Source organism: Stegodyphus dumicola, chromosome 2 (assembly GCF_044657685.1).
Source record: "Stegodyphus dumicola isolate Sdum_Otavi_A_Nest chromosome 2, ASM4465768v1".
Taxonomy (NCBI): domain Eukaryota; kingdom Metazoa; phylum Arthropoda; class Arachnida; order Araneae; family Eresidae; genus Stegodyphus; species Stegodyphus dumicola.
Window position 1 is genome coordinate 171,243,584 of NC_140769.1, and position 23,375 is coordinate 171,266,958.

General features: G+C 33.5%; 1 protein-coding gene across 1 annotated transcript in view; it reads right to left on the bottom strand.

Moving 5' to 3' along the window:
* LOC118190682 (protein trachealess-like) overlaps positions 1 to 23,375 on the bottom strand; it is a 386,424-nt gene that overhangs the window by 276,638 nt on the left and 86,411 nt on the right. The window contains exon 2 of the mRNA XM_035361440.2: positions 15,695 to 15,739. Coding sequence (XP_035217331.1) covers positions 15,695 to 15,739 — 45 coding nt within the window. The remainder of the gene's footprint in view (positions 1 to 15,694; positions 15,740 to 23,375) is intronic.

Below are 23,375 nucleotides of genomic sequence, written 5' to 3' on the forward strand. Positions count from 1 at the left end.
CATTCAGGAAGTACATAATTATTTTTTCGTGATATATAACGTGTTCTCTCTACTTTATAATTCTAACCAATATTATTTTAACAATTCTTTAAGAAATAAATACTTCAAAGAAAATATGGGAAGATTAAAGAAAGTATGCAGCACAAAAATACTTCAACTGTGTCCAGTTCAGTGTTTATTGTAAACTCTTTTGCATCGTTACTTTGTCATAAACTTGAGAAAATTGTTGGATAGTCGCAGAAACAGCCTCGGGTAAGAACACCCCAAAGTAAAGCCAAAGAACAATTCTTGTTTAACATTTTTATCGCATTACTTGATCAAGTAAGCGAAAATAAATTTCATGCTCAGTGTTTTCAGAATAGATCATAGCCACTTACGAATCCATTGCAACTCTTTCGAACAGAATGGGGTATGACAAGGGTTTTATTTATTGTTTTCTAAATGTGCTTTTCTGCGGAAGCTTGAAACAAAGTGAAGAATTTCTAATGTTTTGTTTTCTTCTGGAATGTGCGTCAAGATACAAATCATTGCTGTCAAAGAATTTATGTTACCTCGCTCCCGATAAAAAAGCACATTATTTATTTGCTTGTGTGGCAGTAAACTGTTGTGATTCTATTAGTTGTGAATCTCGCAGAAACAACATCGGATACTGTATATGTTTCTTAATCTATCTCAATTTGTATACATTAATAATTATTGTATATACAGATTGCTTTGTATTATGAAAATAAATGCATATACTCATGTTCATCGTGCTGTGTTCAAATGGGCATGATGAGCGCATTTCTTCCGTGCCGACTTTTCTCATGTAACGATTCGAACTAACAACTGAAAAATCCCTAGTTTGATTTTTTAGAAAGCAGGCAACTGATTTTTCACATTTCTTGCTCCAAAACTTAAGTGCCTCTGTAATAAGACTTTAATTACATATAAAGATGATCATTTACTTTAGCATTATGATTTGTGTTCTATACTATTCTTTTTAGCCCAGAAGGGTTATTACTTTCGAAACGGTATTTTGCGTTAAATCACTATAAAAGTCTGAATCACTTTTCAAATTGTTGCCACCAAATATTATATCCCTGTATTATATTTAAATAAATTAAATAATGAGGCATTCGTATGAATGTATGCATGTTTCTCGCACTGTGAGAAAACGACGGTACCTAAAGCCATCCAAGTTTGGATAACGTAGTCCTCCACTCGAACATGGACACCAGGAAGCCCAAATTTTGAATTTCAAATTTGTTTTATTGTGTATTTCATATTTTGTAAAACTTTAATGAATTTTTTTATTAGTAAATTCAACGTTTTCAGCAAACGCAACACTTAAAAAAAAAAAAAAAAATATTTCCAGCGCGCGAGACTGTCTATGGGAAATTCTAAAGACAGGTAGTTTTTAAATATTTTTAGCACGAAGAAACATTAGCCCATATGCTCTCGAAACGTGTATGTATATATAAATGAAAAAAAAAAAAAAAAAAAAAAAAAAAAAACGCTCCTTTGGAACGTAATATAAAATCTTAATGCTTTCAATTCTTTTCTTAGCGAATTGTTTTAACTCTGAGTAGGTATTGTAAAAAAGTAATACCCTCATAATTTTGAGGAATTTGTCCTTCCTCGTTTTTTCAGTCTACTCCAAATACCCACAGTAAACTTGAAAATTCTTCTTGCATATTATTTAAAAATCATGGATACAGGTGGAAAGCTGAAATCTCGCTATTAGATGGACTATATATAACCGAATTAGAGATTAAAATAGAAATTTTGCGTAGCATATATTTACCTATGATAATTATTGTACACATTTATATGATAGAGGCATACAAAAATTTGGCTTGCAACACTTATATAGTATCCACGTTTGCAAATGATTAAATAAGCAAGATTACTCAAAAGTAATTTATGATTACTTCTATCAAAGGCCTAAATCCCACACATGAAAAAAACCTTTAATGTATAATGGAGCTCTTATGTGTACCTTAAACTCTTCTTTAGTACGTCAATAAACACCGGAAAATTTATTATAAAGACGGTAATAATAAATAGAAGAAACTCACCGAATTAGAACAAGCAAAATAAGAAAGTATCTTTTATTCTACATGCATTTTCCCAAAAATATATTACTGAAAATATATTTCAACTAATCCATGACATCACATGGAATTAGCATATAATTTTAAGTAGTTTAACGAAAACTAACATTAAGATGCAGTGCAATTTTTATTTTCTGCTCCAAATACTGGCACTAACAATAATTCAGTTTCAAAAAACGTAGGCTTAACAAATGCCTTTGTGTCTTAATTAAGAGCTACTCAGGAACTTTGGAAACGAGGCTTAATATTTATTATACACTCGTGACTTCTTTTGAAAAATGGCCGTTAAACATAACAACGCATTGAGGAAGAAAAATGACCGGTTAGAAAAAAGAGCTACCTATAAAAACTGAAGAAAAAAAAATCGACACAATAAAAGCAAAACCGCTTCTATGTGTCTTATTTCAAAGGAAAAAGCAACATTTTTTCGAGCGTTCCCACACAACTCGAGGAATAAATAAGAAGAACACGATCATTTTCTGGCAAAAGAAAAAAAAAAATTCCAGTTTAAAGAAGAGAGAAGAGAATTTTTGAAAGGAGAGGGAAAAAAAAGTATAAGCGCCAAGTTATACCTGCAGTCGACATGTGACAAAGTCCCGTCCTCGATCTGTCATTGATATCTTCTGTCACATGATTTAACATGGATGCGCTGACATAGCGCTAAAAAAATAAACAAAATGCAGCGTGAAACAGCGTACGCAGTTGTGAGTGCCTTTTGCCGCCCTTTTGTTGAGAGGTGAGTTGAGATGTGGAACAGCAACAATATGCCTCCCAAGGTGTTGGTGAGCTGCTTCCTTGTTCTCATTAACCCCTTTCTGTAACCCTTTGGAACACTTGGTGAATTTCTAATGCAAAAAAAAAAAAAAAAAAAAAAACAAGCGGCAGTTTGTCTTCCCGTCTGTGCTTGCATTGTCGCCAAAGATAATTTAGCTAAATTATTCCTAATTATTTTTATTCCTCCCAGCTGTGCAATAAGCAAAGATGTAAACGCAATAGAGCTGAAGGATAGAAGTTAAAATTTGCTTCATATTTAACCAATTGCCAATTGCACTGAATAGCTTACGACATTGCTCAGCCAGGAAAAGAAAAGTTAGTTTTTTTTTAACCAATGGATGATCATATTTCTACTGACTAATCCCTTAGCATTACAATTTGTTTATGACCCTAAATAAGATCGTTGTTTTTATGCGCAACTGTACTTAAATCCCTCACTTTAATAAAAAATAGGACATAAAGATATTAGAGGTAAAGTATAAAAAAATAATTGCTCATATTTTAATAATTCAAAGCACCTTTAAAAGGTAGAATTTTAATGCAGTAAATGCATTTAATTCATTGTCAAAATGTTCTAATCTAATAGCAACTAAAATTAAAGATTACTTTTATTTATAAGGTATATCTAGCTGCTATTTCTCAAAAAAAAAATGCAGTTATCCTTTTTCTAATAGCTTTTTCTAAGAGAGTTTTTATAAATTTTAATTTAATAACATCCATAAAATGAAGCAAAAACAAATAATTAAAAAACGAAAAAAAAAATCTTTCTGATTTTATATTACTCCCAAAGAAGTGTTCCTTTAGTGTTTTGTGTGTTACCTTTATTCATTAAATAACGTGTTTGTTCTTCGCACTAAAACCACATAAAATTCAATTCAACAGCAGTATCACAAAATATTTAAAAACAGCGTATCTTTAGAATTTTCCATAGACCAGCTCGCGCTGGAGATAAAAATGGGGTTTTTTTTCGCACAATATTGGCATTACTCGCTTTGAAATCGTTGAGTCTGTTAATAAAAAATTAGTTAAAGGTTTACGAAATATTAAATAGTCAACAAAACAAATTCAAAATTCGGGCTTCCAGTTGCCCATGTTCGGATGGAGGATTACTTTATTCAAAATCTGATGACTCTATTCATCGTCGTTTTTTCACAGTGAGAGAAATTTCGAATTTATTTTATTTCGAATTTATTTATGCAGATTCTTCTTTATTAAATTTCTTTAAATGTAATACAAGGAGATAATATTTGACGGCAACAGTTTAAAAAGTGATTCGCCGATTATAGTGAAACGACACAAAATGCCGTTTCGAGAGTTCTGGGCTAATAATTTAAAATAATTTGTTGATTAATAATAAATACGTAACTTAAATATAAAGAATTCTATAATTTGTGCAAGAAATATCATATCAGAAATCTGCTAACGCATCATAAATATCCTGTATTTTCAATATATATGTTTGCGATACATTTTCGATATATATTCGATATATACGACATCGATATATATGTCTCGACATATATATTGATTCGATAGATATGTCTGTTTCTATATATTTTCGGGGATTCCGATATGTATTCGATTCATTTTCGGGAGATAATCTAGTCATTCAACTGAAAAACATGCAAGTACAAAATAATAAAAGAAGAATTAGATTTGTTTTGTACTTTTTCCAATGAATGAGCTTTCGTAGTCAGAGGATAAAAAATTGCTAAAATTATTAATAATTATTAATGTCTAAAATTAATGAAATCCTTAACTTAGATAACATAATATTATTGGCCTACGCGTCTAAGGTACATTCGCTGTTTTTAACAATTTTTAAGTTGATTTTTAAGAAGATTTTTATAGTACATTATGTTAGATGTTTTATGGTACATCATGCGTTGTTACGTTTTTAAATGTTCATTTCCGCATTCTTAAAGAACATAAGGATAGCTGTAAAATTTTGCTAATAATTGATAACTCTGATATAAAAAATCTGATGTGTACACCACATGACTTCCTTGTACGGAATATTAAATTATACGCATTTTTCTTCCATTTCATTTAAACTTATTGGATTGAATTAAATCTACTTCGCCGACAGTACATAAACCACAATAGAATAAACGCATTCTTTAAAATTCACTCTATTTGTTTACCATAGCCACACTCTGACGCTAGGTTCACTTAACAGTATTATATTTCGTTCATATTATAACTCAGAATGCACAAAATTTATATCATTTAAAGAATTATCTAATCTTCGCCAAATGTTCTATTCAAATACTATAGTAAAGCTAGAATGATGTATAAAAGAAATTAAGCAAACAAAACAAAAAAGAAACAGTTTTTCACAGACGATTGAGTACTTCTCATTCAATTAATTCAGTCCTCACTTCGCGACAAGGCAAAAATACAAAGAAAGTCAAAATATCTGTATTAAAAATTACGAAGTAAATCTTAAACACTTATTTCCTCGAAAAATTTCCAGAAAGGATTACGCATGGTTTAATTCTCAATGATAAATGAAGGCGTTATCTTTGTTGTTGCGAAGCTAAGTTTCTCTAGATTGGCAACAAATCCACTATTCTGCTGTTTCAAATGTAAACAAGCAATGGCCGCCATAAAAAAAAAGGCTTAGCGGCACTTAAATAACTTTAAAATTGTTGATAATTCTAAAAAATATTGCACACAGATTTACTAAAGGCATAAAAACCTTAACCGGAAGATAAGAACAACATAATTCAATCATTTTTAAAGCAAAAAATGTACAAATTACAAACATATAAGAGTAAAAAAACTGAAATCACTGAGCCGGGTAACAGAGTAGATATATATATATATATATATATATATACGTTTGGTGCGGCCGATTGCAACTAAAATACGAGCTTCACATCTACATGTATTAACAAAATTTCAACGTTCTGAGGCTACTCGTTTTTGAGATATGCGAGATACATACGTACGTACGCACGTACGTACGTACATACGTTCGTACAGACGCCACGAAAAATTCTCTTCAGAATTCATTTTAAAGCAGTTTTATAATTTTTTTGGAGGAAAAGAGCCTTTTAATTCGATAGTGGTCAAAATGGATATTTTCGTTGAAATATGTTGCCTGAAACTTTTCGCGATTACAAGACTTCCTCTTTACTTCGTACAAGGAAGTAAAAATGGTGCGAATTTTTGAGTAACAAACTCACGATTTAAAAGCGAGCAATGGCAGCACTCTACGGGGGAAAAAAATCTTTTTATCTCTAGCGGGCGCGGAGCTGTGTATCGGAAATTCTAAAGATAGGCTGATTTTAAAATTATTTTATGACATTGCTACTGAGCTAAATTTTATGGTTTAAGTGCAAAGAACATGATATTTAATAAATAAAGGTAATAAACAAAACGTTCAAAAAACGCCCCTTTGGACGTAATTTAAAATCTGAAACCTTTCAGATTTTTTGGGGTTTTTGTTTTATTTATTTATTGTTTATCTTTATTTAATTTTTACAAATAATGTTCTTTGAAAGTCTTTGAAAATAAAAATTTTCATTGCGAAGGATACTAAAACATGTTATTATATAATAAGGGCCAACACCAGTAAATTTTAATATGTGCCATAGAATAGTCATTTAGTCTCACTATTAGTTTTCTTAGCAATTTACTAACAGGTTGCTCCAAAAAGTAAGCTTTCTTAATCTGTCCACTAATAATAAAAATCGGCATACTAATTAAAAACTTAGAATGATAACTGGCAGAAATAACCCCAAATTTAGAGAGGAAAATTAATTTACACCCATATAATTAAGTTATCCTTATGCAAATGCCATTTGTCTCTCTCAGTCGAACAAGTAAGCAACTATGGGATTAACGTATGTGTTTCTCGCAAGTTATAAATCAAAATATTTTGACAGCTCTCTCTCCAGAAAATAAAATAAAATAACTGATATAGCAGTTGGGAAAATATTTAAATAAACATGCTAAGCTCCTCAAGGACATTCAGTCCAAAGTCAGAATTATTTTTGTTTCTCTAGAATAAGAGGTAAAAATACGACTAGGTTGAGTTATAACATGACAAAAAAAAAGCTTTAACCTTGAAAGCTTCGAATATAAGCAACGTTTCATCTAAGATTAATGCTTCCTCTTAAGCAACTGGAAGAAATAAGATGAAGTAGTTGATCTTCGGAAAGTGTAACGTAAATGTAGTGGAAAGGATTCAATGTCTAATCAACACAACCCACGACTTTCTAAGAACCTAAAAACTAAGCATAATTAAGTAAGTGAGAAGATTCCTGCTGTCGGCCATGTTAAGTCCTACAAAGAAGAATACTTTACGTAAAATTAAATGTAATTTCGTAAACTACATGGGTATTTTTTTGCAATAAAGTATTTGAAAATAACTGATGCAATTATTTGACATTCAATAAACTTGTTATTTTATTACTATTTGTGTTTCTTAGCCTGTTTAGTCGTAGTCCTCGAATTCCGCAAGAAATATCCTGAATGATCGAATATGTTTGAAATATCAATATTATTTCAACGATTCCTTAAACTTAAAAGTAGATTTAGAAACGTTTATTTCGAGTGTAAGTATTTAAAGCATATTGTTTGGTAGTCTTTTGATGCAACTGTTCATCTGTTGTGAGGCACACGAAGGATCCCTTGTTCGACTTCGGGAAATATTACAAGTTGTGTTCAAGATTTCCTAGCAAAAGAACAACGCGAATTATTTTGTTAACTCTTTGCGGCACTGTGTGTTCGTTCTGGACACACCTAAAAATTTTCTTCTGTATGCACAGAAAAACTAAATGAAAAAGGATTTATAAGTTACTATAGGTTACTCTGAACCTTCTTTATTTATAGACAACTGAGAGTTGGTATTCTTTGTTTCTCAGCATCTCATCGGCCAGTACATTGACAACAATGCTCGTTTCAGCACTCTTTTTGAAGCTCTATTAGTGTGCCACTTTGGACACACCCACAGAATTAAAACGATAAGTGGCTATCTTCACAAAATTTTACTTGTGTACTCCTCTAGGCCTAATTAGACTGCCTACCTTTTTTTTTTAATCAAAACTCCGACTTTAAAAGGTAGAGTGCCGGAAAGGGTTAAGAGTTACATAAGGTCGCATGATTAATTTGAATGAAGCTGTTTAGATTTATAGCGCTTATTTTTAGGACAGAGAGATGAAGTTCCCAAATGAAATACAAATAAAAGAGGTTATAATGAATTAAATTTAGAAGTTTGCTTTCGTATTTTTATTTTACATACATATCATGGAAAAGAAACTACATATTGCGTAGTATTGACCTTGCTCATCTTCAGTAATGCGGAACGTCAACATGGTGCAGAATCGACATCGCAGGATCGGTCTCAGTGTACTACCGATATTAATTACCGACCTACGACTGAAGCGATGAAAGAGTAATTTCGATGATGCTGTAATGATGAGTAAAAGGATTAATCCTAAATTTTTCCATATTGCAGAGATCTCCATCAACACTGCATATGATTGACATCACTATAGTATCGATTCTACGCAATGATTGAGCAGACACAAGTAATGGACAGACAGTATTTAAAATCGACGCCGGCATCCCTACACACAACATATCAGATAATGAAGTTCATAATTAGCAATGGGGCGTAATCAAGATTGAAAGAATTCGATTAAATTATTATTTTTTAAGCCATTGTCGGCATAGAATCCACACTAACTTAGAATCGACAGTGGCACAGCATCAAAATCAGTTCGGAGCTGAAAATGTAACTCATATTTTTGTAGAGTGGTTGACTATCCTATGCGGAGTGAAATTTGTTCCATATTCCTTCTGCATCGAATTTCTCTTAGCCTCTATATCCTGCACCCTGACAGAACAAGGATAACTGGAATTCCCCCCCCCCCCGAACTGCAATCTGTTACTTTAGAATAGGCAATTCAAGGTCATTTATTCTCGCCCGAATTGCTTCGTAACCATTATAACGATAGTTGTGGTACATGGAAGAGTTCCCTAACTGTTTTTTCCATCATTCCAGTTCCGTTCAGCATGTTTCATTTTGTTTCGAACTTCTTAAAACCCAAATGACGTGGAGCAGGGGCGTAGCAGGAGGGGGGCAAGGGGGAGCATCTGTCCCCGGGCGCAGGATCCAAGGGGCGCCAAACTGATGTTACGACATTTTAGAATTAAATGTTTTCCATCCTTGGCAAGCATTAGGGGGCGCGAAATCTTCAGTTGTCCCTGGGCGCTGAAAACCCTAGCTACGACTCTGACGTGGAGAAAATAAATACTGTACACTGGCGATGACACCTGGAAGTGCCTATTTAAAAAAAAACAGACTATAGTTTCAGCCGAATATAGGTATCGTTTTCTGGTTGCTTTTAGGTGTGGGATGTTGCGAACACTACCACAAATCGCTTGATTTTTCACTCAGAGAAAATGCATTTTTGACTGACATAACTGAGCTATTATAAATGTTTAATTCATAAATATCATATTTTCTGTAAAACCTTTGTAATTATTTCATTCATAAATAACAATGCGTACTCAAAACATTATTTTGCCCGATTCATTTACCTCTATTTTGGATTTTTTCTGTGTATAAATCAAGTACTGGTGTAAAATCTTCGAATTCTTCACGTTTATTCAGAATTCCCGTCCTCATACTTGAAGATAGAATAAAAATGAACGCGAATTTGTTTACTATTGCTCAGAAGATTAAATGATTTTGTTTACCATACGTAATTAGAATGTAAAAGATTGTTTTTGTGAGGATGTACATAATTAATCCTTTGTTAAAATTAAGCCAATTTATTTTCAGAGATCTTGTTTGCGAAGTTAATTCAAAATTTTCAACACGTACAAGTAAATTAATTATGCGATATACGAAATTCTTAAATTTACGTACTTCCGCTGCGCATAATCCGTATGTTTATTCACTTAATTTCTCCCAGATATGTACTTTACAGGGGGTATTATTACGAACGGATCGAGATATTTCTCAAGTGCGCTTTCTTTGTGTGACAATAAACATATCGTCCCGTATACTAAAATCCGTGTTTGATTCCAGCTACGTGCACAATTTATATTCGTGCGTTTATCGGTTTTGAGCCTTCATTATTCGTTATAGGAGAAACTTCATAAATTAACTTAAATTCAAATTATCATCAATACAGTATTCAGATCGTCTCTAATATATCATAACGGAGGGATTTGAAATTTTGCAAACACAATTTTATTCACAATTTATTTGCAATTTTATTTTACGCCAATTTTATTCATGTCAGTCTAGGATTCATTAATAAAGTAATATAATGAAAAAAATTAAATTAAAAATTTTTAAATGTGAGAATGATTTTGATGATTTCTTCACCCTGGCTCAGTTATAATGTAACCTTAATTGGAGAAAAGGAATAAAAGAAACTCTTTTTACTATCTTCTATAAGACACGGCAGAATTCATGCAACTCTAAATATGGGCATGGGGGCACTCTAAATATGCGACGAGCCGAAACTCCTCCCGAGAGGTTGATGGTAGGGGAAAAGGGATGGGAAACCCTCGGACCCGTCCCCCCCCCCGGTGTGCTGAAAATTGTGGGCGGAACTGAGCAAAGTCGTACTGTCACCTATTTGGTGCTCAAGGCTCTTGAGCAATCTTGCACGGCTGAGCAATCTTGAGGCGACATGAGCAAGCTTGCACGCCTTGCCAGGATGAATTTTGTGTGTTGTCCTGATGTTATAGCTAGATAAGTAACAACAACAAAACTCACCTTTGTTTTTCCTGAGCTTTTCAAATTACATGGTATGACTTTCTGTCAAGAACAGAGTAAGGTACATCAGTTTATTCAATCTTTTTTCAAATCAGGTTAATTTATTTTTACTTGATTTTTTTGAGTTCCTTTGTTTGTTTAGATAAAATCTTGACAATACCTTTTGATCCCTTTTACCTAAATATTCTTGAAATTTTGCCACACAAAAGTGGTACCAAATATTGCAGATATATAAAATTATTTGCAATGACAAATATAATACCCAACAGCGGCGTTTTCAATAGTCGATAGAATTTGTTACATTTAATGTTAACTTTCTCTCACTTTCTCTTGATTAGGGATCAAACTAATTACTGCATAATTTTCGTCTTTGCATCATCAAAGAATAACTTTTATTGGCAGTGTTTTCGAAATTTCTGACATAATTTACCAAATTTTGAATCCAGAAATTGATTACTTATTTCATTATTTTTAGCAACTATGGACTCTCAAGAATAACAGATTTTAAAATCTAAAATTAAATCCATTATTGTTATGAACGCGATAATTTTATATAATACTTGATCAATTTAAAATTTAGGAATTTTAACAAATTGAATTTGATCTTAAAGCCATCAGATATAAAAGACCTTGAAGGGGGTAAGACACTTTTTGGTATGCTGATGGGTATAAACTAATTTCCCTATATTCAAGGGCAATTTTTTTCTTTGCTATTTTTATTCTATTTTTGCATAAAAAATATAACAGAAGATATATGCAAAAAAGGAAATATATTTTCTTTACTGAAGTATATAAACGAGTAAATAAGATGAAGTTTTTAACTATTACAATAATCTTTATCATAAGAGACAAAAAATAAAATCGTGGAGCAGCTAACAATGATTGATATTAAATCAAGAAGTGTAACCCAGACGGTAGAGTGGTTAGGGGAGCCTACTACGGTACTCAAGGGCCCGGATTCGAATCCCGGAGAAGACATGGATGTTTGTAAATGTATAGTGCGGTACGGCATGGCAGCACTTTAAATATGCGGCGAGCCGAAAGTCCTCTCGTGTGGATTGGTGGAAGGAGAGAGAGGTGGGAGACTCCCCCGGTTTCCTCCGGTGTTTTCTACCTGAAAATTGGGGGTTGAAAATAGAAGTCTAACCTCTCTTTGGAGTAGGTTCTGGCAACCATTGTTCCATGTAATATGGACAAGGCAATTTGTGCAACAACAATTTCTAAGCTATAGTCTTTATTGTTCCATAAAATTATGTTAATGTTGCAATGCAAGTCATGCATGGTACGTCAGTACGCCACAAATATATTTTTCTTCACAATGATCAAGATTATTGCGATGTCTAATATATGTGCTTTACTTTCAACTTCGTTTAACTGGCCCACCAGCGGCCGAGCGGTAAAGTCGCTGAACACTGGTAGTTCGGTCCGAGGTTCGAATCCCGCGAACGGGCTGGCTGCATGGGTGTTTCCGTGGTTTTCCCCATGTGTAACGTGTATACGATCCAGTTTCCCTCAGAATGTCCTCCACGAAGGCATCCCTCCCCTTAGGCAGATAGCTTTAGTGTGCTTTGCCATAATTAAATATACCACCACATTTAACTAATATAAAGCTATGCAATTTAAAAATAATTTTATGGATTTTTTGTTATCTGATAACTATATTTTTCCAAAATATAAATTTTATCTACTTGTTGGAAAAACGATGTGTTTCACATGTGTTTGTCGTGCAGACTCTATAAAACCATAGTTTTTAAAATACAATATATATTTTTAATTAATTATGATAATTAATCTACAAATCAGATCATTGAAGAATAAATTATCTGGTTTTATCTCTCTAAACGTTTCAGATTCACTAATAATTTTGTCTTATGAGTGTTTATTAAAGTCTCTTTAATTTTCAAGTTTGATGAATCGGCTTTAAATTAATCATTAATTGAGTGATTAGCTTTTTAAGTATAAATAGCAATAAAGTAAATAGCAATCAAGCATTCTATTTATTACATATATTAATATAAAAAACAGCAGAAAATGTTTGGGGGAAAGAAGCCGTGGCTTTTAATCTTTTTGGTTTTAAAATTGAAATATGATACAACTGTTCACGTTAAAAATTAAAAATTAGTAGCTAGACTGTCTAAGTTGGTAAAAGTCTCTCAGATATTTTTTAAAAAAGGCAAGGATCTTATTAAGTGCAGTTGTAGGGAGGGGGGAGGAATGAATAACGTTTAGATTAATTAATATGTGTAGGTATATAAACGTGGCTGTTCTTAAAGTCCAGCATTTCTTTCATCTGGAATTTAATACTTCATTTATTTTTAAAATGACAGCTATGTAAATTTAGTAAATGATTAACACCGCTCTTCCATTGTTTTGTACTATCATTAATCTTCCACTGCTTTTAATGCCATTCTATCGACTTTTAGTAAAGTTATTAATCTAAACCTGAAGAGTAAGGTATCGAATTATGAGCAAGCAAACAGTAACATTTTAACTATTTTAAGTCAAAATTTTTATTTGATTACATACAGATATAATAAAATAAGTCTAAAATTATAGTTTCATATTTATATTTTTATCTATTTTCCCTTTCTTATACGAAATAAATGAAGTATCCTTGTAGGAAATATTGTAATCGCGAAAAACATGGCCATTTTGATCTTTCTCGAATCCATTTGAACGATGTTTATGCGTGACATCTGTACAAAAACGGTTGTAAAATGGATTTTAGATGCAGTCAGAAGGAATTTTTTTGGCGTCAGTACGTACGTATCTTCCATGCCTCAAAAACGATTAGCCTTAGAAAGTTTAAATTTTGCATTATAGGACTGATGTAATATTCAGTTGTGCACCTCCCTTTTTTGCTGCAATCGTTCTCACAAAATGTATATATATGTATAGATATATAAGTGAATTTTAGATCATTAAACATTATATATATATATATTGTTACGAAATGTACAGGCGCGGTAAGATAGCTTCCCCGCAAAGCAGTTTCAGGGTTGCCATAAAATGGCAAGGGAAGGCAGTGTTGCCACATTTGGCGAGAAATCGCTCGTTTGGCGACAAAGTTGGCGATATACCATGACGGATGGAGAACCTTCTGGAACGAATTCTTACCGGTTTAGCCCAGAATGTTATCGAACACAAGCCAAAAGCTACATAATATAGCATGCTGGTCTGCAGTCAGTTAGTGTGAGTGTGTGCCTCGTCTAGCGAGCTGATAATCAGTCATTGAGCAAGTGTCTCGAAGTCTAGCGCCGAGTTGGTCGTCGAGTACATCGAAGAGTCTGTTAGGGTATGGCGGTTAGTGCATCGTCGAGAGAGTGTGTTAAGCTCCGGAAACGACTGAACGGAAGAGTCGAGAGCTGTGCTCTGTGTGTCGTCGAGTGCATCGCGAGTTGTAGCGTGGAGAGTCTCGAGAGTACGTGGAGTTTCGAGAACGACGGAGCAGTCGGGAGCTGTACTCTGGTGCTTTGCAGTGAAGCTGTCTCCCCCGTTATTGCCTGTCAGTATGAAGGCTGTGTCGCTAAATGTTCCAGCATGTTTAGTGTAGATCTTCGACAACTGTAAAAGTGTTTTGGAGCTGTCCTGATTAATATTGGCAAATAAAGTGTGTTTCGATACTTCATCAAGTGTCATCGTTATTAACTCCAAATCCGAACGAACCCCGTACGATCATGAAGGAAGAAAATAAAGTAACAACTGGTGTCAGAAAAAAAAAAAAAAGTAACAATATATTTATGTAATGACCAGCAGGAATTTTGATGGCGCAGAAGTCTTGATCCATAATGAATACGAAATTGGAGGCGAAGGCAGATTAAATCTCATTTTTTTATTTCAACAAACATGTTGCTGCCACAATCAAGTTGCCATTATTAATTTTGAGTGTTCCAAAAAGCTTACATTTTAGATAAATTTGCAATAAGATAGAAAGAGCAGACAGACAGCAGTCCAGCTAGACCAAAGCTTTGAAAGCAAGTGCGTTATGTTCATGGTGAAATCTTAATTCAGACTGAGTTAGTTTTGGTTTTCGATGCATTTTGATTGAAAAGTTAATATTGCTATAAAATTACTATTCGCTGTTAGAGTTTTAGTTCTATTTACATCATCAAAATTACGTAAGAGTCAGATGACATGGATTAGTCTCGAAATAACGCAATGCAAATAGAGGTTACTGTTTTTAGAATAGAGAAGGGAAATTAATTTACGCTGTTAATTTAATCTTTTACATATTCTTTATTTTTCTTACACACACACATATATAAAACAGACATATATAGAGAGAGAGTCCTTAAAAGTCCTAATAGTCCTTACAAGCCACCTGGGCGTCGGGACACCCTGGGCGGCTTATAAGGACTATTCGGGTATCGTCCAGAATCCTCAACTGTACAACACAAGAACTGTCTTTCCCAGAATCGGGCGTCGGGAGCCTAATGAAAACTTTTGACTGTACACGGCCGTATAGGGGGAAGGTAAAGTATTGAACGGTATAAATTGCAGTATTAAATACTAAACTAAGAGTTGACTCAATAAATATATCGGCGCGTCAGGATTAAAATACCAGCGGTGAGAGGACCGCAAAGCCAAATAATTACAACCAGTAGAAGTGGCAGAAACTAACTACGTAGCTCGCAAATCTCAGAAACACACTCCGTTTCAAATCCAAAAGCATCAGCTTAAATATTCACAACTAATTTGCATTCTGGCGAGGAATATAGAAAAAAGAAGTTATAGTAAAGACTGAAATTATAATAACTGGTTGATTACTATAAGATACCATATAGTTTAATAATTGCTCACTGACTGAAAGATTCTATAATTAAATTTTTTTACATTCAGAGGCTTCGTGCCATTTCTGTTTCTTTTGTTATTTTATTTTATATTTCTTTTAGTGCAATGTTTATTACAATAACTCACATAAAATCTGAATGACACATAATGTCTGTTGATATCAAAATATTGTGTAAAATTTAAATATAATCTGTAATAAAATATCCTAATATGATGCTAACATTTATAGTTTTCGTTAATCTTGAAATATATATTTAAAGCATATTTCTTTTAAATATAAACTTACCGTGTTTGAACAATTGGAGGTCCTGGGCTGTCTTCATGTCCTTTCCTGAAATAAATAATAATAAAAAATTATATCACTTACTGAGAGGACATAGATATCATTCAAATATGTATATAATTTGCGCAAATAATTAAAATTTGATAAAATAATTTGTTAATGATAATTTAATTTATGTTTTGGTAATTTTGAGAAGTAATGTATGAAAAAAATTCTCTCGTTCCTGGGGAGGGGAATATAAACAAAACGTAAAAGGAAAAGCTGAGATAAAAAAGAAAATGAAAAGTATTAATATTTCGTCAAAATAAGAAAGAAAAAAAGGGTTATTAATTTTGTTTTGGCATTTTGCGTTGGTTCACTTTTCAAACTGTTGCCACCAAATATTACAGCCCTGTATTATATTTAAAGAAATGAAATAATGAAGAATCTGCATAAACGTATGTATGTTTCTCGCATTGTGATAAGAAACAACGGTACCTAGAGCTATCCAATTTTGAATCATGTAATTCTACTGCGAATATGGGCATCTGAAAGCCTAAATTTGAAACTTGGAGTATATTTTATTATCGATTAAATTTCATAATTTGTAAAACTTAAACTTGTTACCAATTTTTGATTAACAAACTCAAAGATTTAAAAGCGAACAAAGGCAAAACCTTTTTACCTTAAGTTACATATAAGGGCTGCTTACAATTACATATAAGGTTGAATTACAGTACCAATTATAGTTATACAGGGACTGAACTCAAATAGCGCCATATTATTGCCAAGTTGAGACTTTTGGCGACTTTTTGCTAAATTTCGCCAAAACCATCGCCAGCAATTCAGCGAGATAGCCGTTTACCTCAATGTTAAATAGATTTGCCACTGTAATGTTATTTTTCCTGCAGAGCTTCGTCTCTTCAGGCATTGCATATTACATTATGCAAAAGATACTATCATTTTACATATAATTTGACTAAAATTATTCACATATATACAAAATTCGTAACAATACTACAGTAGTTCGTCCGTTGTTCATCTGCCGACGAATAGACTACTGTTTTGAGTGGTTTTTCCATGTAATGTGAATATAAGCCAGCTTCATTTAGAATAATGTCCAGAAAGGCGCCCTTTTTAAGGCACATAGCCCTCATATGCTTTGATGTAATAATTCAATAAATTAACCAAGTCATCTTTTAGAGAAATATTAGAGATATTTAGAGAATGATATAAGTATACAATTTAACATGACCTTTGTATATATATTTTTCTTTATATACATATGCAGACACACACAAAAAAGAAAAAAATAAACTATTCTAACCATTAACTAGCAGAATTCTAAATTAATAACTTGTCACTTTAAACTTCCTTTTAGCAATTATAGCAATTCTTACTCAGTTTAAATTTACCCGTCTGCTTGCGAAGATTTCTCTATGACTCCTAAAGAAAACCGAGTACTTTCTATCATTACTTAAATGTTAAGATAGCTGAATTAATAAAAAATTCATAATACATTTTTTTTACAGTTCATTGTTCTCTTAGCAAGACTGAGTTTTCTTACATGTTGCGGCAAACCTTACATATAATTTCACGTAATTTGCCTCTCTTTTTAATTTGCTGTAAAAATTGTCTATCTTTAAAAAAAAAAGTCAGGAAAACGCTTATTTTGAAGGAAAGATCAAACTCATAAATGCGTTCTTAATTAAAAATCTTTTAAGTTTAATAACAGCATTTTTAAGTTAATAACACATGGACAGCATTAATAATAATTCCTATGCCTATAACGTAAAAGGTACCTTGAGAACTAAGTTTTGCCATTCAGATGTGTTTTAAGAAATCAGAAAGAGTTAAAGATCAAATCTGCTGATGTTTTTTCAAAATGGAAATTTAACTTTTGGTTTATACAATAATTCGGCATTTATGCGCAAATGGAAGTAAATCAAGTGGAATAAAATACATCCTACCTTGTAGAGTCATTAGATTATTTCGAAGCAGGAGAGATGAAAAATGAGCAATGACCTCGCCGGGACTCGAACTACGGACCTCTGGAATACGCGCCCAACGTGCTGACCACTACACTACGAAGGCATGCTAAGAAGGCTCGAGAAATACCTTATATACTCCCCCTCTTAAAGGGCGACTGGGGTTTTTAGGGAACCCAATGGCCAAATCCGGGGTGTGAAGAATCATCATCCACCACCCTTTTAGTTTGGCGCCACTGTAGAGACATTAGGTACTGTTTGAAAGCAGAAGTGATGAAAAATGAGCAGCGCCTTCGCCGGGAATCGAACCACGGACCTCTGGAATACGCGCTACACCACGAAGGCATGCTAAGAAGGTGGAAGAAATACCTTATAATATATACAATAATTCGACATTTATGTTCAAGAATGGAAGTCAAAAGTAAATCAAGTGGAATAAAATACACCCTATCTTAGCATAAGAAGCAAGTATATGCTACAACATTTTTATAGTAATAACAATAATACTAATAATGATAATAACATCGTAGTTTTATTATTCAGTAATGGGAAATTCAAACATGCTTCAAGAATCAGAATCCAACTAAGGTGTTCAAGGAATCCGAGCTCAAGCTGTATGAACCAACGAGTCAATAATCTTTAAAAAGATAATCTTCCAATATTTAACGGATGTTGGAAAATAAGATGAATTTGCAGCCATGGATAAGAAGCAACAAGATCAAAATAAAGCCACCCGTATTCATTGCTGGCTCTGTTAAAATCTAATGTTCTGCCGTGACATTGGGACCATACTCTCAGACTAGCAACTTTTCGATACAATTGACCTCTAATCCCGACAGTTGCACGCTTACGCAATCTCCACCCATAATAAACCAATCTGTTTACATCAGACTTCAGCCGTGGGCATTTTCATGTACACAGTCGCATATATAAATAAATACACATGCGTCTCACCCTTACCCTATGATTTTTCACCTGTCATTGTTTCTAGACGCCCTACCCCGTCTTCCTATTCCGTCTTCTATAGCTTTGCAAGAAGTTGTGTCAAGAGTTCTTCCCTTTGCCGTTGCCATTCACGCACAAGGTATCATTTTCGGCGCTGTTCTTCTCGCTGCAGGCGATTAATTGTAACTGATCGTGCAATTTTGTTACAACTTGTATTTTCTCAGCAAGATATAATTACGAACCTAGTCAAGAATGCATCTTTTCAAAAACGAATTTGTCATTGTTACATAGAGGTATTCGCCCTTAGCTATAGAGGAGAATACTGTGTCCTTAGCCTAGTGACCCTGCATTTCGAGAATTAAGGGCGAAGGCTCATACTTTAACAGGAATAGTACTAAATTGTTGATATGGTGCATCATTGTATTAAAAAACTGATAAATGGATAGCTATTTATTTTAAAGGTTTGATTTTAACGGACGTCGGTTCTAAGAGACAGATTAAATTTTATTTTGCCGACGAAATTTCATTAAAAATGATCATAGTAACTCTTGCTAGCCATAACTAAAATTTCATTTTTAATTTAAAATCATGTACGTGAAATTAAATTTTACAGTTTTTCATTTTAACAGAAGTTAGGAAATTTTATCCAATTTCTTAAATTTACTTCTTCCTCTCTTTAAAATCTTCCAAGCCAGGAAAAAGGAAAGCAACGAAAGAAATATCATTTGGATGACACATAGTTCTTGATTTAGTAGCAGACATTTCAAGAAGCGGTATGTTGAACTTCTAAAATGTTTTGTTTCTTGAAAATCGAATTGTTTTTAAAATATTGCATTTTAATCCTGGAAGTAGAGCTATCCAAAATATATTTAATCAAGTATAATATTGGGTCATATAAAAAAGTCTCCGCTCTTTTGGCCAAGTCTAGTCGGTCGCCCTTTCTGGACTGCTTCCTTCAAACGATCGACTTGTGTACAGTACAGGACTGATTTGATGGTTTCGCCAGGTTGCAGCAGCTCATAATGGACAATTCCCTTCCAATCTCGACATCGAAATTTCAGGAATGGAATCAAGCAAACCATTGCTGGGTCCTTCGTTCACACCGAGTATTCTCACGGTATACTTCAAAAAAATTTCGGCATGTTTTTGAAGCGTTTTTACCTTTTTTATAGCAAAAAAGCATGATATATCGTATTTCTTCAGATATTTCACTCATTTTTAAATTAATATAACTTTTGATACGAGCAACAAATTAGAAAACTATCTTCACAAGCAATGGAAGCTGGATATCACCTTCTAAGCACATGGTCGATGACGGGTGAGTGCTGCCGGATATATAGGCATCAATACCATCTAGTGGCTAAAAGGCGAGGAGACTTTTTATGTGTGGGTTTTTAATGTGGCCAAGACGATAAGTTAAATTAAGCGCAGGACAGACCTTTAAGCATCAGTGCATTAGCACATTGATAAGTTAAAAAAAAAGGGGGAAACACGCTACGGGTATATTTTCATTTCAGCAGTCCAACTAACATTCAGCAGAAAGTATTCGTTTCGTATTTCAAAATTTATTTGCATTCCTTTATTCAGAAAGTATTAAAGGTTAAGAAAAGTAATTTATTAAACCAAAATATGCTTCAGAAAATGGTTGATATTCCTTTCATTCAAGTCAGCAATCCTCACTAATCAACAAACTAAATTCAGTTTTTCGTGCTTACAATGATTATAATAAACTAGTTCCAGAAATTCTTTCATGCGAGGTTTGGAAGATGAAGGTAACATTTTATGCGTAACAAGCTGCCTAAGCGACCTACAGCCTCTTATTCATGACATCATTAACTTAATTAATGAACTATGCATACTATTCAGCTCATCAAGATTTTAAAACAATATAACATTTTTCATGAAGAAAGGACGGGGGAACTGCACTTGTTAACAGAAAAGACTCAGAATCCTGACTAACAATATGCACGCCCTAGCTGACACTGCCGCATCGCAAAACGCCCGTCACACAATCGCCGAAGACGGGCGGGACGCACTGTGAAAAAAGTGAAACGTCAAGTAAAATTTCTAAGACCCCCCTCTTTCCCAATTAGTTCTCCTCTGTGGGTGGGATCATGGTGAGTGAAAAAGACTGGGGGTGGACCAACATCAGAGATGTAGAAACAAAAAGAACTTTTCTATTCGCTATTATATCTCATATTTCATTAGTTTGCTTAACCTTTTGGCCATGGAGCATAGTGGTACTTTTGTCGGTTATAAATCAATAATAATTACTGCTGCCAAAAAGAAATTTAAAATAATATTGTCTTGGATAGATTTCGCTCTTGGTGGTCCTTTTGAGCAAGCGACTCCTGCTGGCTTCCCAGAGTTGGTACTGTTGTATCAACACGCATAGGCCAATAAATGTTTCGACGTGTGTTTTTAAATAAAAGCTCAAATAGTCTTCTAGTTTTATTAGGTAGCACTGAAATGGTTGGAGGTTAATAGGAGTTGATGGATGTAACGCCTATTGCCCTTTTAACTAAGCCTTTCAATTAACAAATGGGGAATTTTCATCTAATGGTGAGTTTGATATGAGTTATTGGGGAATATGAATAGGAATCGTAGTATATATATTGTAAACTAAGCTTCAGTGCGGTTCCTCTGAAAGTACTTGTCATTATTTTCAAAAGTATTCTGCTTATGCAGTATGCATAATTCATGAACTCGCCCTCCAAAAACTATCTTACAGACATACTTCAATTCATTCCGCGTAAACAAAGCATTCAGTAAATTATTAGATGTGCATTTTTTTAGCAAAAATGACTGCCATAAAATAACAATAAATGTATATCCTTGAATTAATTCCGTGACAAAGGGTAGTAACGGTTTTCATAAAATGAACTCCATGAACAAACCTTCCAATTTGAAGTGAAGGAAGTACAGTTTTTTTCATGGATATCTTCTAAACATTATATGTTACTTTGACATAGAATTTTATAAATTACTGGATGTGTTTTAATAGCATATACGATTACAATGTATCGCTTTAAATAACCATAAATGTGTAGAGACATTAGGTATTTTTGGAAGCAGGAGAAATGAAAAATGAGCAACGCCTTCGCCAGGAATCGAACCACTGACCTCTGGAATACGCACCCAGCATGCAGACCACTACACCACGAAGGCACGCTAGGAAAGCGGGAGAAATACCTTATAAATGTACACCGTTAAGTTAATAATTTCAATGAGAAAGAGTAATATAAGGGCCCACCAGCGGCCAAGCGGTAAAAGCCGCTGAACACTGGTAGTTCGGTCCGGGGTTCAAGTCCCGGCGAACGAGCTGGCTTCATGGGCGTTTCGTGGTTTTTCCCATATGTAACGTGGATACGAGCCAGTTTTCCTTAAAAATAGGGCATCCATCCTTTTCCGTGTAGTGCCTAAGGCTGGAGCATGTAATGAGTAAAAAAGAGTAATATAATTTTGCAAAAAAAAGCACTCAGCGAACAGACTAACCAGTTTCAGGAGAGGGAGAACTGCTAGAAACTTTAAACCTATTTTAATTGATGCAATTTTTTTGTAGTAACATTAGAACTGATCCGCTTTTGAAAACAACTGGAGATCTAAAGATGCATTGATGAAGATCTGAAAACCTCAAGTACTTGCAAAAGATCGTCAGATTACAAATAAATGGAAGTAACTTAGAATTCACAGCTTTTTTACTCTTAGAGAATTTCATTAATTTAAGAAAGTGCTTGTGATCTTATCATTTATCTGATGTACGTTAAGTAACAATATAGAAAAATAACTTCATTTTTATTTCATTTAAAAATCTATGTATGCCACTAGATACTTCTACGTTTTAACCTCACTGCTCGGCCTAAAAAATTGTGTGGGAACAAGATAGATGATCTGCAAAATTTAAGACAAGAGAATAAGATTGTCTGTATAATTAAACAGTGAATGATTTGCATATTACTCACTATTTAAAATTTATTTTTCACTTATTTTGATATTTTATAACAGCATTAGTAACAATGAACAGCATATTTAGAAAAAACTATAACTGGTTAATTACCAATGACGACAGAAGAGTTCTATGAAATGTTTGGCGAATCTTACCATGAATCAGACGTTGAAGGATTTTGATTTTGTTTGTTTATCAAGGTATTTTTTATCGTATATTTACTTTTTTTCTCAGATGATTTTGAATAAATGTAGTACTTAAAATTTTTTTTTCGAAGTTTCTGGATCAATTTCGGAAGTGGGGGGATCGACTTATACGCGGGTTTCTTATTTTCTACGAATTTTTTATGTCGAAGTGGGGGGGTCGACTTATACGCGGTATCGACTTATACGCGAGTATATACGGTACATTAATTATCTGAACGATCATAATTAACCAGTTCTAGTTTTTAATAATCAAAATTAACCATTCCCACTTATGGTAATTATTTTAATGATGCCGCCCAACCAGAATAACGGTTAATGACTCTTACTACCGTACTGAAAGACCCAGGTTCGAACCTCAGAGAAGACATGAATGTTTGTAAATGTATAGTTTCTGTGCGGCATGAGAGCACTCCGTGGACTTGCTCTTATTTCAGACAAGCGGGATTAGTCACAACAACATCTGAATGATAAAACAGACAATAAATAAGAATTAAATTGAGAGTGAGAATTGCCAAAAAGAGAACAATCGCTCTCATAAACATACTGGATCGAGAATGGTAAAAATGAAGTGGACTCATTCAACTCAGAAAACAGAGTAAATCTGGGGAACAGTGAAACTG